The sequence below is a fragment of the Oncorhynchus masou genome, chromosome 3 (assembly GCF_036934945.1).
Source record: "Oncorhynchus masou masou isolate Uvic2021 chromosome 3, UVic_Omas_1.1, whole genome shotgun sequence".
Classification (NCBI taxonomy): domain Eukaryota; kingdom Metazoa; phylum Chordata; class Actinopteri; order Salmoniformes; family Salmonidae; genus Oncorhynchus; species Oncorhynchus masou.
The window spans coordinates 18465271-18479705 of NC_088214.1; the positions used below are offsets into that span (position 1 = coordinate 18465271).

The following is a 14435-nucleotide window of genomic DNA, read 5'->3' on the forward strand; positions in this document are numbered from 1 at the left end:
GTAGCCATTTCATCAACTGTTCAGGAGTCTTGTGGCTTGGGGGTAAAAACTGTTGAGAAGCCTTTTTGTCCTAGACTTGGCACACCGGTACCGCTTGCCATGCGGTAGTAGAGAGAACAGTCTATGACTGGGGTGGCTGGGGTCTTTGACCATTTTTAGGGCCTTCCTCTGACACCGCCTGGTGTAGAGGTCCTGGATGGCAGGCAGCCAGTTATATACTGGGCCGTACGCACTACCCTCTATGGTGCCTTGCAGTCGGAGGCCGAGCAATTGCCATACCAGGCAGTGATGCAACTGGTCAGGATGCTCTCGATGTTGCAGCTGTTGAACCTTTTGAGGATCTCAGGACCCATGCCAAGTCTTTTCAGTTTCCTGAGGGGGAATAGGCTTTGTTGTGCCCTCTTCACGACTGTCTTGGTGTGTTTGGACCATTCCAGTTGGTTGGTGATGTGGACACCAAGGAACTTGAAGTTCTCAACCTGCTCTACTACAGCCCCATCGATGAGAATGGGGGCGTGCTCGGTCCTCCTTTTCATGTAGTCCACAATCATCTCCATAGTCTTGGTTACTTTGAGGGATAGGTTGTTATTCTGGCACCACCAGGCCAGGTCTCTGACCTCCTCCCTATAGGCTGTCTCGTCATTGTCGGTGATCAGGCATACCACTGTTGTATCATCAGCAAACTTAATGATGGTGTTGGAGTCGTGCCTGGCCATGCAGTCGTGGGTGAATAGGAAGTACAGGAGGGGACTGAGCACGCACCCCTGGGGGGCTCCAGTGTTCAGGATCAGATGTGTTCCTACCTACTCTCATCACCTGGGGGCGGTCCGTCAGGGAGTCCAGGATCCAGTTGCAGAGGGAGGTGTTTTGTCCCAGGATCCTTAGCTTGGCTTAGCTCCTATCCTCTTTTTCTTCCCACACACATTTGCTTTATTGACGGTTTTATTTTCTCTCTTTTCTCTCTCTTTTCTCTCTCTCTCTCTCTCTCTCTCTCTCTCTCTCTCTCTCATTCTCTCTCTCTCTCTCTCTCTCTCTCTTCTCTCTCTCTCTCGCTGTGCGCTGCAGGACTGGCCTGTTCACTCCAGACATGGCATTTGAGGCCATTGTGAAGAAGCAGATAGTGAAGATCAAGGAGCCGTGTATCAAGTGTGTGGACATGGTCATTCAGGAGCTGATCAACACTGTGCGCCAGTGTACCAACAAGGTAACCTTTTAGTTTAGTCAATCCTCATTATGATGTACGCTGTCATTCCTTTCAAAAACATATTTTAAATTATATTATTTCCTAGGATGCACTGTAACAGGTTGCGTGGTATGGGTATCTGTGTATGTGTGTGTGTGTGTTTTCAGCTGGATTGCTTCCCCAGACTGCGTGAGGAAACAGAGAGGATTGTGACCTCACACATCAGAGACAGAGAGAGTAGGGCCAAGGACCAGGTAACACATACGTCTCTCTCTCTCTCTCTCTCTCTCACACACACACACACACACACACACACACACACACACACACACACACACACACACACACACACACACACACACACACACACACACACACACACACACACACACACACACACACACACACACACACACACACACACACACACACACACACACACACACACACACACACACACACAGTACAAATTCACATGATTATAGTATAATTATTGACCCAGGGGCTGGTAATACTACACTGTAATTGCCTGCATGTATTGTTGACCATATCTTTCTGTCTCCAATTTCAGGTGTTGCTGCTGATCGATGTCCAGCTCTCATACATCAACACTAACCATGAGGACTTCATAGGCTTTGCTAAGTAAATGACTGACTAGGCCTGCCTTTAATGGCCTGCTGTTTTCATTACATAGTGGAGATGGGGGTAGGGGTGTGAGCGTTCGAAACGGATACTGAATTCCTGCAGACAATACTTTAACAGACCTCTCCCTCTCTTGTCTGGTTCCCTTTCTCCTGTGCTAACCTCCTATCTCTCTATCTGTCTCTCTGCTGTCTCTATCTGTCTCTCTCTATTTCTTTGCTGTCTCTCTCTGTCGCTCTGCTGTCTCTTTCTGTCTCACTGCTTTGTCTTTCTGTCTCTCTGCCGTCTCTCTGGTGGGTCTTTCTGTCTCTCTGCCGTCTCTCTGCTGTGTCTTTCTGTCTCTCTGCTGTCTCTCTGCTGTGTCTTTCTGTCTCTGCCGACTCTCTGCTGTGTCTTTCTGTCTCTCTGCTGTCTCTGCTGAGTCTTTTCTGTCTCTCTGCTGTCTCTCTGATGTGTCTTTCTGCCTCTCTGCTGTCTCTTTCTGTCTCACTGCTGTGTCTTTCTGTCTCTCTCTATTTCTTTGCTGTCTCTCTCTGTCACTCTGCTGTCTCTTTCTGTCTCACTGCTTTGTCTTACTGTCTCTCTGCCATCTCTCTGGTGGGTCTTTCTGTCTCTCTGCCGTCTCTGCTGTGTCTTTCTGTCTCTCTGCTGTCTCTCTGCTGTGTCTTTCTGTCTCTGCCGACTCTCTGCTGTGTCTTTCTGTCTCTCTGCTGTCTCTGCTGAGTCTTTTCTGTCTCTCTGCTGTCTCTCTGCTGTGTCTTTCTGCCTCTCTGCTGTCTCTTTCTGTCTCACTGCTGTGTCTTTCTGTCTCTCTGCTGTGTCTTTCTGCCTCTCTGCTGTCTCTTTCTGTCTCACTGCTGTGTCTTTCTGTCTCTCTGCTGTGTCTTTCTGTCTCTCTGCTGTCTCTCTGCTGTGTCTTTCTGTCTTTCTGCTGTCTCTCTGCTGTGTCTTTCTGTCTCTCTGCTGTCTCTCTGCTGTCTCTCTCTCTCGCTGTCTCTCCTCCATAGTGCACAGCAGAGCAGCAAGCAGAGCAGCAAGCAGAGTAATGCTGCAAGCCAGGTCAGCCAGGTGAGACATAGAGGAGGATCTGAACTACACACACACTCACACACACACACACACACACACACACACACACACACACACACACACACACACACACACACACACACACACACACACACACACACACACACACACACACACACACACACACACACACACACACACACACACACACACACACACACACTTGGGCAAAAGGTCAAGGGTGCCCTGGCTCACACAGTGGGGTGCATGCCATAGAGGAGGAAACAGGACCATAGAGGAGGAAACAGGACCTTAGAGGAGGAAACAGGACCATAGAGGAGGAAACAGGACCATAGAGGAGGAAACAGGCCATAGAGGAGGAAACAGGACCATAGAGGAGGAAACAGGACCATAGAGGAGGAAACAGACCATAGAGGAGGAAACAGGACCATAGAGGAGGAAACAGGCCCATTGAGGAGGAAACAGGCCCATAGAGGAGGAAACAGGCCCATAGAGGAGGAAACAGGACCATAGAGGAGGAAACAGGACCATAGGGACACAGACTCTTATTTGTTTCTTTATCTATCATTCATTTGTACACACATGGTATGTATACTCCAGTACGTTATACATCCATTACCTGTGTGTCGCATGTTTTTGCATTTCATGTTGAGTTTGGGGACCTTTCGATAGCCTTTGTGTGTCTTTTTCACTTGGATGTTGACACTTATTATTATGTCAGTGTGTTCAAACCAAATGGATGTTTTTACGCTCTGTTTCCCATCATCACTGTGTTTGAACCACTTCTATATCAACAAGGTGCCCCATGCATTTCATCCCAAGCCCTTAGTGAGAATCTGAGCTGCCCTGTTTTGGGTGTGTGGTCTGGTTGGTGAGTATTACTCGTTGGGGTTAGGGTTGGGCTATGCCTGCTGCCTGCTTTAGCGGCAGCCAATGGGGATCCTAATAAAATAAAATAAAACATTTAAAAATACTTACTCTACTGCTCATTGAGTGTGGCTCCCTCTTGTGGCCACTTTGAGTGTGTTGCTGTTTATAGCTTTTTCCACTTCTCAAGGTATGCTAACTTGAACCCACTCAACTGCTATGGCAAATACATATGTCAAGTACTTTTAAATACTTGATCTGTGTTGATTTAGTTTGCCTGCTGTACAATGGAACCAATGGAATAGTCCCAAAAGTACAAACTCCAAGCAAAATCAACCACAACTCAAGTATTAGCATGTATTTGCCTTGATGTATTTGAGCCAGGTGTGGCAGGTTCCAGTCGTGAGGTTGTATCCAGACGTGGTACCCACGTAATGTGGTGCCCCAGGTGTTTTAACGGCCCACTTCCTTCCTGTTTCAGGCCTCCTCTCCTCCCGCCTCAGGCCTGATTGTAAGAGCAACAGTTTACATTACGACACTCCCTCATCCCTTTGACCACAGGGGGTTACCTTTCACAATCAGCCTCCCAATACAAATGGTGTTGTAAAAATCTTTGATTCGTGCAAACAACTGAACAAAATCAAGACTTTATAAATGAACTGTTTGGGTAACCCCCTTAGTGGTTCTATGCCATCTGAGACACCTAACTTAATATTCACTCAATCCTTGGGCTTGTTGTGCCTGCTGGTTAACACACCTAACACAATGGACACTGATGTAGCACTAATGCTATAATGCTAATATTGTGTGTTTTGGGGGTGTAATGAAGCACTAATAACCCAACAGCCACCTCTTAACACTGTGACACAGACCTGTGTTTGTGACTGTCACCCTAGTGCCTTGTTGTGCCAGGAGACTGTCACCGAACGGAACTCAGTCACATGTTGTGGTCTGGTTGAGTCACAAAGATACACACTGACACAATCGATTAACTTTGAGTTCTCACACAACACACTTTCTCATTGCATTTTATTATTCATACATCATATCAGTGCAAAAATTGGTTTGGTTATGTATAGTAACCTAACAAGCCAGGTTTGGTTACATATAGTAGTCTAACAAGCCAGGTTTGGTTACATATAGTAGCTGGGCAAGCCAGGTTTGGTTACATATAGTAGCCTAGCAAGCCAGGTTTGGTTACATATAGTAGCCTAGCAAGCCAGGTTTGGTTACATATAGTAGCCTAGCAAGCCAGGTTTGGTTACATATAGTAGCCTAGCAAGCCAGGTTTGGTTACGTATAGTAGCCTAGCAAGCCAGGTTTGGTTACATATAGTAGCCTAGCAAGCCAGGTTTGGTTACATATAGTAGCCTAGCAAGCCAGGTTTGGTTATGTATAGTAGCCTAGCAAGCCAGGTTTGGTAACATATAGTAGCCTAGCAAGCCAGGTTTGGTTACATATAGTAGCCTAGCAAGCCAGGTTTGGTTACATATAGTAGCCTAGCAAGCCAGGTTTGGTTATGTATAGTAGCCTAGCAAGCCAGGTTTGGTTACATATAGTAGCCTAGCAAGCCAGGTTTGGTTATGTATAGTAGCCTAGCAAGCCAGGTTTGGTTACATATAGTAGCCTAGCAAGCCAGGTTTGGTTACATATAGTAGTCTAACAAGCCAGGTTTGGTTACATATAGTAGCCTAGCAAGCCAGGTTTGGTTACATATAGTAGTCTAACAAGCCAGGTTTGGTTACGTATAGTAGCCTAGCAAGCCAGGTTTGGTTACATATAGTAGTCTAACAAGCCAGGTTTGGTTACATATAGTAGCCTAGCAAGCCAGGTTTGGTTACATATAGTAGTCTAACAAGCCAGGTTTGGTTACATATAGTAGCCTAGCAAGCCAGGTTTGGTTACATATAGTAGCCTAACAAGCCAGGTTTGGTTATGTATAGTAGCCTAGCAAGCCAGGTTTGGTTACATATAGTAGCCTAGCAAGCCAGGTTTGGTTATGTATAGTAGCCTAACAAGCCAGGTCTGGTTACGTATAGTAGCCTAGCAAGCCAGGTTTGGTTACGTATAGTAGCCTAGCAAGCCAGGTTTGGTTACGTATAGTAGCCTAGCAAGCCAGGTTTGGTTACGTATAGTAGCCTAGCAAGCCAGGTTTGGTTACATATAGTAGCCTAGCAAGCCAGGTTTGGTTATGTATAGTAACCTAGCAAGCCAGGTTTGGTTACATATAGTAGCCTAGCAAGCCAGGTTTGGTTACGTATAGTAGCCTAGCAAGCCAGGTTTGGTTACATATAGTAGCCTAGCAAGCCAGGTTTGGTTACATATAGTAGCCTAGCAAGCCAGGTTTGGTTACATATAGTAGCCTAGCAAGCCAGGTTTGGTTACATATAGTAGCCTAGCAAGCCAGGTTTGGTTATGTATAGTAACCTAGCAAGCCAGGTTTGGTTACATATAGTAGCCTAGCAAGCCAGGTTTGGTTATGTATAGTAGCCTAGCAAGCCAGGTTTGGTTACATATAGTAGCCTAGCAAGCCAGGTTTGGTTACATATAGTAGCCTAGCAAGCCAGGTTTGGTTATGTATAGTAGCCTAGCAAGCCAGGTTTGGGTTAGGTTTGTTACATATAGTAGCCTAGCAAGCCAGGTTTGGTTATGTATAGTAGCCTAGCAAGCCAGGTTTGGTTACATATAGTAGCCTAGCAAGCCAGGTTTGGTTACGTATAGTAGCCTAGCAAGCCAGGTTTGGTTATGTATAGTAGCCTAGCAAGCCAGGTTTGGTTACATATAGTAGCCTAGCAAGCCAAGTTTGGTTATGTATAGTAGCCTAGCAAGCCAAGTTTGGTTACATATAGTAGCCTAGCAAGCCAAGTTTGGTTACATATAGTAGCCTAGCAAGCCAGGTTTGGTTATGTATAGTAGCCTAACAAGCCAGGTTTGACAGAATGTGTAATCAGTGGAGGATGGGTACAGTAGGTTTAGCTTCTGTGTTGACCTGACAACTGTTCAGTGCCTTTAAACCTGTCAGAATTTTCTTCCTGACAATCACAACACCCACCACTACTATGGCCCCATCTCTTAATCCCTGTTCTCTAACCTCTGACCTCTGCCCCCTACCCTCTCTACAGGTCATCCGTAAGGGCTGGCTAACCATCAACAACATCAGCATCATTAAAGGTGGGGCCAAGGAGTACTGGTTTGTCCTGACCGCTGAGAGCCTGTCCTGGTTTAAGGATGATGAGGTGAGTTAGTCAACCCTCTTCAGGGTGGGTTAGTACGGTAGTTAATCACAGTAAATTTGATGCAGTTTATGGCTAGATTTCTGGTGTTGGTGGATTGGAACATCATTTCTGGTTAATGTCTGGCAGAAGGGAGGACAGGGTAAACAAATGGTAGAATATTCCAATGCCATAAGAGTCTCTTTTGTTTGATATATCTGTAGAGGACATTTTATAAATCATACCTTCTGACTACTCACTAAATCACAACTCAACGGTGGTTCCCCATTGCCTCTTCAGTGGGGTTTCCCCTTCCCTTGAGATGCAGGTTGCTCCTTGATTGACTGAATGTTGCGTTCATCGTAGCTTGGTGGGCTGGTGTCTGTCTGCCTGTCTGTGCCTGCTGTACAGGTTCCAGGAAGTTCTGCACAGCAAGTGTAGACAGGCAGACACACGGCAACTCCCGGAGTCAGCCAATCCATGCACTGGTCAGCAGATGACATCCATAGGTCATAGAAAGAGAGAGCAGGAAGAGGATATAAAATACTTGTGAGTCCTGTACAGTGAATATGGCTGTGTATTGACCACATTCTGAACATGGAGAGGATTAAACTATGTGGACTGTTTATGACCCTATCAGCTGTCTCGCCCACTTTGTCTCTCTTTGAGTTCCCCCATCTTTTCTTTCTGTCTCTCTTTCTCTCTCTCCACCTCTCTTCTCTCACTCCATTGGGAGTTAAGGCATTTGGTTTTCTTTTGCACAATTGGAACAATCCCAAATCAAACCACTGGTCACACATACTCACACACATTATACAAACACACACATTTACACAAAGACGGTAATGTGTTGGCTTTATAAGGCATTATTTGATTATTAATAGATATAGACATTAACTGGGTGTATCGTAGACATTCTCAAGTTGCATTGACTCTCAAGCAGTTCTGACATTCAACCAAGCATTTCTTTACTTTCCATGTGCGTTTTACTGTATATTTATTACACACACACACACACACACACACACACACGCACACACACGCACGCACGCACGCACACACACACACACACACACACACACACACACACACACACACACACACACACACACACACACATACTTAATTGGACACATACACACACACTCTCGAGCTTTGCCCCCCCCCCCCCCGCCTCTTTCTCGGTGCAGTTGGCAGTTTCTCTGGAACAGCACACATTCTTGGCAAGTTTTTAATCCAAACATCAGCCTCCAATGATTCAGTGGGGAGAAATCCCCTATTAAATGACAATATTCCTCCCTCTCTGTTTCTGAACCCAACACCCCTTCAATATCCAAACCATCTATCAGCAATACCAACCCACAGCCTCTGAAATACCACCCTAACAGGGCAGTAAAATACCCCTTCATTATGCAAACCATCTATCAACAATACCAACCCACAGCCTCTGAAGTACCACCCTAACAGGGCAGTAAAGGCATTCCCAACACCTAATCCTAGCATGCCTACTACACCCACCACTAGTTCCAATCTCTATACAGTATACAACCCCAATACGGTACTTTACCCCAACAATACCACTGATTCCTATACATCCTCTCAACACCGCCATCTACTAACCCCACCAAACTACCAAACCACCAGGCCACTCCCCTCGCTGGTTTATTATATCATCAGTGAAGTCATATTTCTCGCTGATTTCCGCTTGCACATCCTGGGCAATATGAAGATCATCTTTCACACAATAGTTTGATCACAGAATGAAATGATTTACTATTATATTTAATCACTATGAGTTTGACTGTATATTTAGGCAACATAGTTACTGTAACCGCCCAACCCCAATGAAGTACTAGAAGTATGTGTTTGTATTTGATGCAGGAGTTGATGGATGGGTTGACCACTGTTCTGTGTCTGATTCTATGGAGCCGCTGCTGCTCCTCCCTTTACTGCACCAGAGCCAATCAGGGCTGAATTCTTTGTGCAAGGGAGCCTATACATTTCTATTACTGTTGTTCTGTACATTTAGCAGAAAGACTGTTTCAAAGACATTACAAACACATTGGTCTAGACCTGACTATGAAAAAACAACTTTGTTATAGCATAGGCATTTTCTTCATTTTCTTACATGTGTTGCATAAATAAAATAAGTGTTTAAAAAAAATGCAGTTACAACAGCCACAAAGTACAAATAGGATGCCCTAGTGAGAAGCGATAGCTAACACACACAGTAAAGGAGGAAGCAGAGACGAGCAGGCAGCTCTGGAAGATGCTCCATGGTGGAGTGTGGCTAATCAAACCCACTCCTTGAAAGCCAATGTTTCTCCAAAGAGAAGAGAAGTGCTTCCCTGCCCAGTCTAACCAATGTGCAGACTACTGTACACCAGTATGACAATGAACAGGTAGTCTGAACACTGGGAGGACGGAGCCGGACAGACAGACTCAGAGTGTCAGGCCATTCCATAGGCAGTAGGGCTGCACGGTTGCTGCTCTTTGCCTTCCTCCCTCATCCTCCTCCATTTTGGCATCAAGAAGTAGGGAACCCCCACCCGATCCCCAAAATCACTGTTTTCTTTTCACCCGTCTGCGTCACCTCTTCTCCCCCTCTCTCGTTAGGTTTTTTGTTTATTGTGTTTCTGTGTGTCGCTCCCATCGCAGTCCGTTTGGGTCATGCCGGCCAGGCAGAGTATCCAGGCTTGACGTGGCACATTCACTCAGATGACCGACCGGGACAGACTGGCTAAGCACTCTGGGAGGGGATATTACAAAAAAGAGAGAGGGAAAGAGAAAGGGAGGGAAAGAGAGTGAGAGAGATGGAGGAAGAGGGAGGAAGAGGGAGGGACCCATGTGGCCATATATGGGTTGGAGTGACCCCTTGGGGAATACAAACTAGAGAGGTCTGCAAAGTGTATTTTTCATTTCTCATTTTCTACTCCCATTGTTTTGTCTAGTAATACCCTACCATGGCTCTGCAGGGGTCAGATCTGGGCATCTCTGTTGTTCCAGTTTTCTAAATCCTTCGTTTTGTTTCTTCTTCAGGTCTCCCTCTTTCTTAACTTCACTCTGGAAGTTATTCCCCTCCCTCCTTCTCTCCCTCCCTCCTTCCCTCCTCTCCTTCTCTCCCTCCCTCCTTCTCTCCTTCCCTCCTTCTCTCCCTCCTTCCCTCCTTCCCTCCTTCCATCCTTCCCTCCTTCCCTCCCTCCCTCCCTCCCGCCTTCTCTCCTTCCCTCCTACTCTCACTCTCTCCCTCTCTCCCTCTCTCCTTCCCTCCTTCCCTCCTTCCCTCCTTCTCACTGTCTCTCTGTACTGTTAAGCGGTAGCAGATGTTAAGTCAACACCAGGCTGTCATTTAATATCTCCCCCCTCTCTCTCCTTTTCTCACTCTCTCTCTACCTCTCGCTCTCTCTCTATCCCTCTCTCAACCCCCTTACCCGACAAATCAGGCAGGAAGTGGGCCCCTCTGGAATGGAAAGAAAAAATATTGAAGAAATAAGAGGGGGAGGGTTAATAGAGAGAGAGAGAGAGAGAGAAAGAGAGAGAATGTGAGAGTGAAGCATTGAGATGGTGAGGATGGAGAGGGATGGATTGAGTTATGGAGAATTTTACATTACTTTTTATTCTCCATCTTGACTTGTTGCACCCACCTTTAAAACTTTGTCATGCTCAGTGTTATCCAGACAAGCAGCCCTCTGTTTCTTCTGATGTCCATGTTCACATACACACCACAGTCCCCTGAGTCCCCTGTGTTTCTCCACATCTGTGTTTCCATAGCCAGAAGGTTGCCTCCAGCCCAGCTCCCCCTCCCGTAGCAAGAAGGTTGCCTCCAGCCCAGCTCCACCTCCCGTAGCCAGAAGGTTGCCTCCAGCCCAGCTCCCCCTCCCGTAGCAAGAAGGTTGCCTCCAGCCCAGCTCCCCCTCCCGTAGCAAGAAGGTTTCCTCCAGCCCAGCTCCACCTCCCGTAGCAAGAAGGTTTCCTCCAGCCCAGCTCCACCTCCCGTAGCCAGAAGGTTGCCTCCAGCCCAGCTCCCCCTCCCGTAGCCAGAAGGTTGCCTCCAGCCCAGCTCCCCCTCCGTAGCAAGAAGGTTTCCTCCAGCCCAGCTCCACCTCCCATAGCAAGAAGGTTTCCTCCAGCCCAGCTCCACCTCCCGTAGCAAGAAGGTTTCCTCCAGCCCAGCTCCACCTCCCGTAGCACAAAGGTTTCCTCCAGCCCAGCTCCACCTCCCGTAGCACAAAGGTTTCCTCCAGCCCAGCTCCACCTCCCGTAGCAAGAAGGTTTCCTCCAGCCCAGCTCCCCCTCCCGTAGCAAGAAGGTTTCCTCCAGCCCAGCTCCACCTCCCATAGCAAGAAGGTTTCCTCCAGCCCAGCTCCACCTCCCGTAGCAAGAAGGTTTCCTCCAGCCCAGCTCCACCTCCCGTAGCAAGAAGGTTTCCTCCAGCCCAGCTCCCCCTCCCGTAGCAAGAAGGTTTCCTCCAGCCCAGCTCCACCTCCTGTAGCAAGAAGGTTTCTTCCAGCCCAGCTCCACCTCCTGTAGCACAAAGGTTTCCTCCAGCCCCAGCTCTCTCTCCCGTAGCCAGAAAGTTTCCTCCAGCCCCAGCCCCAGTCCCAGCCCCCCCCCCTCATCCCATAGCCAGAAGGTTTCCTCATCCCATAGCCAGAAGGTTTCCTGCAGCCCCAGGTCCCCCTCCCTTACAGATGTACCATGGAGAATGACTGTGTCTTGACCAACACACTAATGACTTCCACATGTAGGCTTTCTCTTTCTCTCTCCCTTACCCTCCCTCTCCTGCCCCGCTCTACCTCTCACTCTCATTGTTCTTCCCCTTTTCCACCTCCCCTCTATCTCCCCCTCTGTGCTCCCCCACCCTCTCTCCCCTCCCCTGCGCTCCCCCTAAATTCTCCCTCTCCTTACCCTTGTCTCCACATTCCCCTTCTCTCTATTTTCCCTGGATCGTCGCCCAATTAAACCAACCTCTTGATTAAAATTTGAACGAAAAAATATACATCATTTGACACAGAGATCAGACAGTAATCAGAAAAGAAGTATGCATTTCCATGCTATGGTTCTTTGCATTTGATTGTTTCTATTGTCAAACCTGATGGCCTCTTCCTTTCTGTTTGTGTTTCTCAGGAGAAGGAGAAGAAATACATGCTCCCTCTTGACAACCTGAAGGTGCGAGACGTGGAGAAAGGCTTTATGTCCAGCAAGCACGCCTTCGCCATCTTCAACACCGAGCAGAGGTCTGGAACCAGACACATCCTAATAGAGTCAACTTTTAATATTGTAGCGGTACACAAGGGTTCTTCGGCTGTGCCCGTAGGGGAACCTTTTTGGTTCCATGTAGAACTCTGTCTGTTTTCCAGGTAGAACCCTCTGTGAAACCCATAAGGGTTCTACCTGGAACCAAAAATGGTTATTCAAAGAGTTCACCTATGCGGACAGCGGAAGAACCCTTTTAGGTTCTACTGTAGATAGCACCTTTTTTTCTAAGTGTACTTTTACTTTAAATATTCCTACTTTGGTACCACTACTTCTAATAACACAAACTGTACAGGAAGACAGAAACCAATGTGGCTGCTGGGCTTCTTCTCTTCCTAGGCTTTATTTAACTAGATGGGCCTGCTACCCCCTGCCTTGACCCCAAAGGGGACCTGGAACCAGTGTATCTAACTTCCTCCTCCCCTCCCCTGTGTTGTGGTCCGACAGGAACGTGTACAAGGACAACCGTTTCCTGGAGCTGGCCTGTGACACTCAGGATGAGGTGGACAGTTGGAGGGCTTCTCTCCTTCGCGCTGGGGTCTACCCCGAAAGATCTTCCAATGTGAGTGAATGCTGCACGGGCCACCAGCGTTGGGGACAATTTCATTTCCATTCAGTCTATTCACAAAGCCAGCCGAATTGGCTGAATCTAAATGGAATTGACCTCGACCCTGGTGCCCACCACTGTGACCACTTCCTGTGGCATCACCCCATATTAGTCACTGACTCCACATCTTACGTATTACCCATGACTACCCCTAACTCCCTTCCCATGTTGCACTTCTGTCATATCTATTCTTATTATTTATGATTTTTTCTTAAACCTGTGTGCTTGCATGGTAATGTACATTGCTAAATATGCATTTTGAATGTATAATCCAGTATACAGTACCAGTCAAACGTTTGGACACACCTACTCATTCTAGGGTTTTTCTTTATATTTACTATTTTCCACATTGTAGAAGAATAGTGAAGAATGGAATCATGTAATAACCAAAAAAGTCTTAAACAAATGAAAATACATTTTATATTTGAGATTCTTCAAAGTAGCCACCCTTTGCCTTGATGACAGCTTTGCAGACTCTTGGCATTCTCTCAACCAGCTTCACCTGGAATGCTTTTCCAACAGTCTTGAAAGAGTTCCCACATATGCTGAGAACTTGTTGGCTCCAACTCATCCCAAACCATCTCAATGGTCAGGTGATTGTGGAGGCCAGGTCATCTGATGCAACACTCCATCACTCTCCTTCTTGGTCAAATAAAATAGTCCTTACACAGCCTGGGGGTGTGTTGGGTCATTGTTTTGTTGAAAACCATATGATAGTTCCACTAAGCGCAAACCAGATGGGATGGTGTATCGATGCAGAATGCTGTGGTAGTCATGCTGGTTAAGTGTGCCTTGAATTCTAAATAAATCACTGACAGTGTCCCCAGCAAAGCACCCCCACACCCCAACACCATATTTCCACCAGTCTAATGTCCATTGCTGTGTTTCCTGTCCCAAGCAAGTCTCCTCTTATTATTTGTGTCCTTTAATAGTGGTTTCTTTGCAGCAATTCAACCATGAAGGCCTGATTCACACAGTCTCCTCTGAAAAGTTGATGTTGAGATGTGTCTGTTACTTGAACTCTGAAGCATTTATTTGGGCTTCAGTTTCTGAGGCTGGTAACTAATGAACTTCTCTGCACCAGAGGTAACTGGGTTTTCCTTTCCTGTGGCAGTCCTCATGAGAGCCAGTTTCATCATAGCACTTGATGGTTTTTGCGACTGCACTTGAAATAACTTTCACATTTCTAGAAATGTTCTGCGTTGACTGACCTTCATGTCTTAAAGTAATGATGGACTGTCATTTCTCTTTGTTTATTTGAGCTGTTCTTGCCATAATATGGACTTGGTATTTTACCAAATAGGGCTATCTTCTGTATACCACCACTACCTTGTCACAACACAACTGATGGGTCATATCCATTAAGAAGGAAAGAAATTCCACAAATGTACTTTTAACAAGGCACACCTGTTAATTGAAATGCATTCCAGCTGACTACCTCATGAAGCTGGTTGAGAGAATGCCAAGAGTGTGCAAAGCTGTCATCAAGGCAAAGATTGGCTACTTTGAAGTTTCTCAAATATAAAATACATTTAGATTTGTTTAACACTTTTTTGGTTACTACATGATTCCATGTGTGTTTTGATGTCTTTAATATTATTCTACAATGTAGAAAATA

The 14435-nt window shown here is 46.5% G+C and overlaps 1 protein-coding gene across 1 annotated transcript in view; it reads left to right on the plus strand.

The window, feature by feature from the left end:
• The window catches only part of LOC135512063 (dynamin-3-like), an 80534-nt gene that overhangs the window by 59463 nt on the left and 6636 nt on the right, over positions 1 to 14435 (plus strand). The window contains exons 11-17 of the mRNA XM_064933690.1: positions 1066 to 1204; positions 1351 to 1437; positions 1755 to 1825; positions 2833 to 2893; positions 6865 to 6978; positions 12082 to 12191; positions 12658 to 12772. Coding sequence (XP_064789762.1) covers positions 1066 to 1204; positions 1351 to 1437; positions 1755 to 1825; positions 2833 to 2893; positions 6865 to 6978; positions 12082 to 12191; positions 12658 to 12772 — 697 coding nt within the window. The remainder of the gene's footprint in view (positions 1 to 1065; positions 1205 to 1350; positions 1438 to 1754; positions 1826 to 2832; positions 2894 to 6864; positions 6979 to 12081; positions 12192 to 12657; positions 12773 to 14435) is intronic.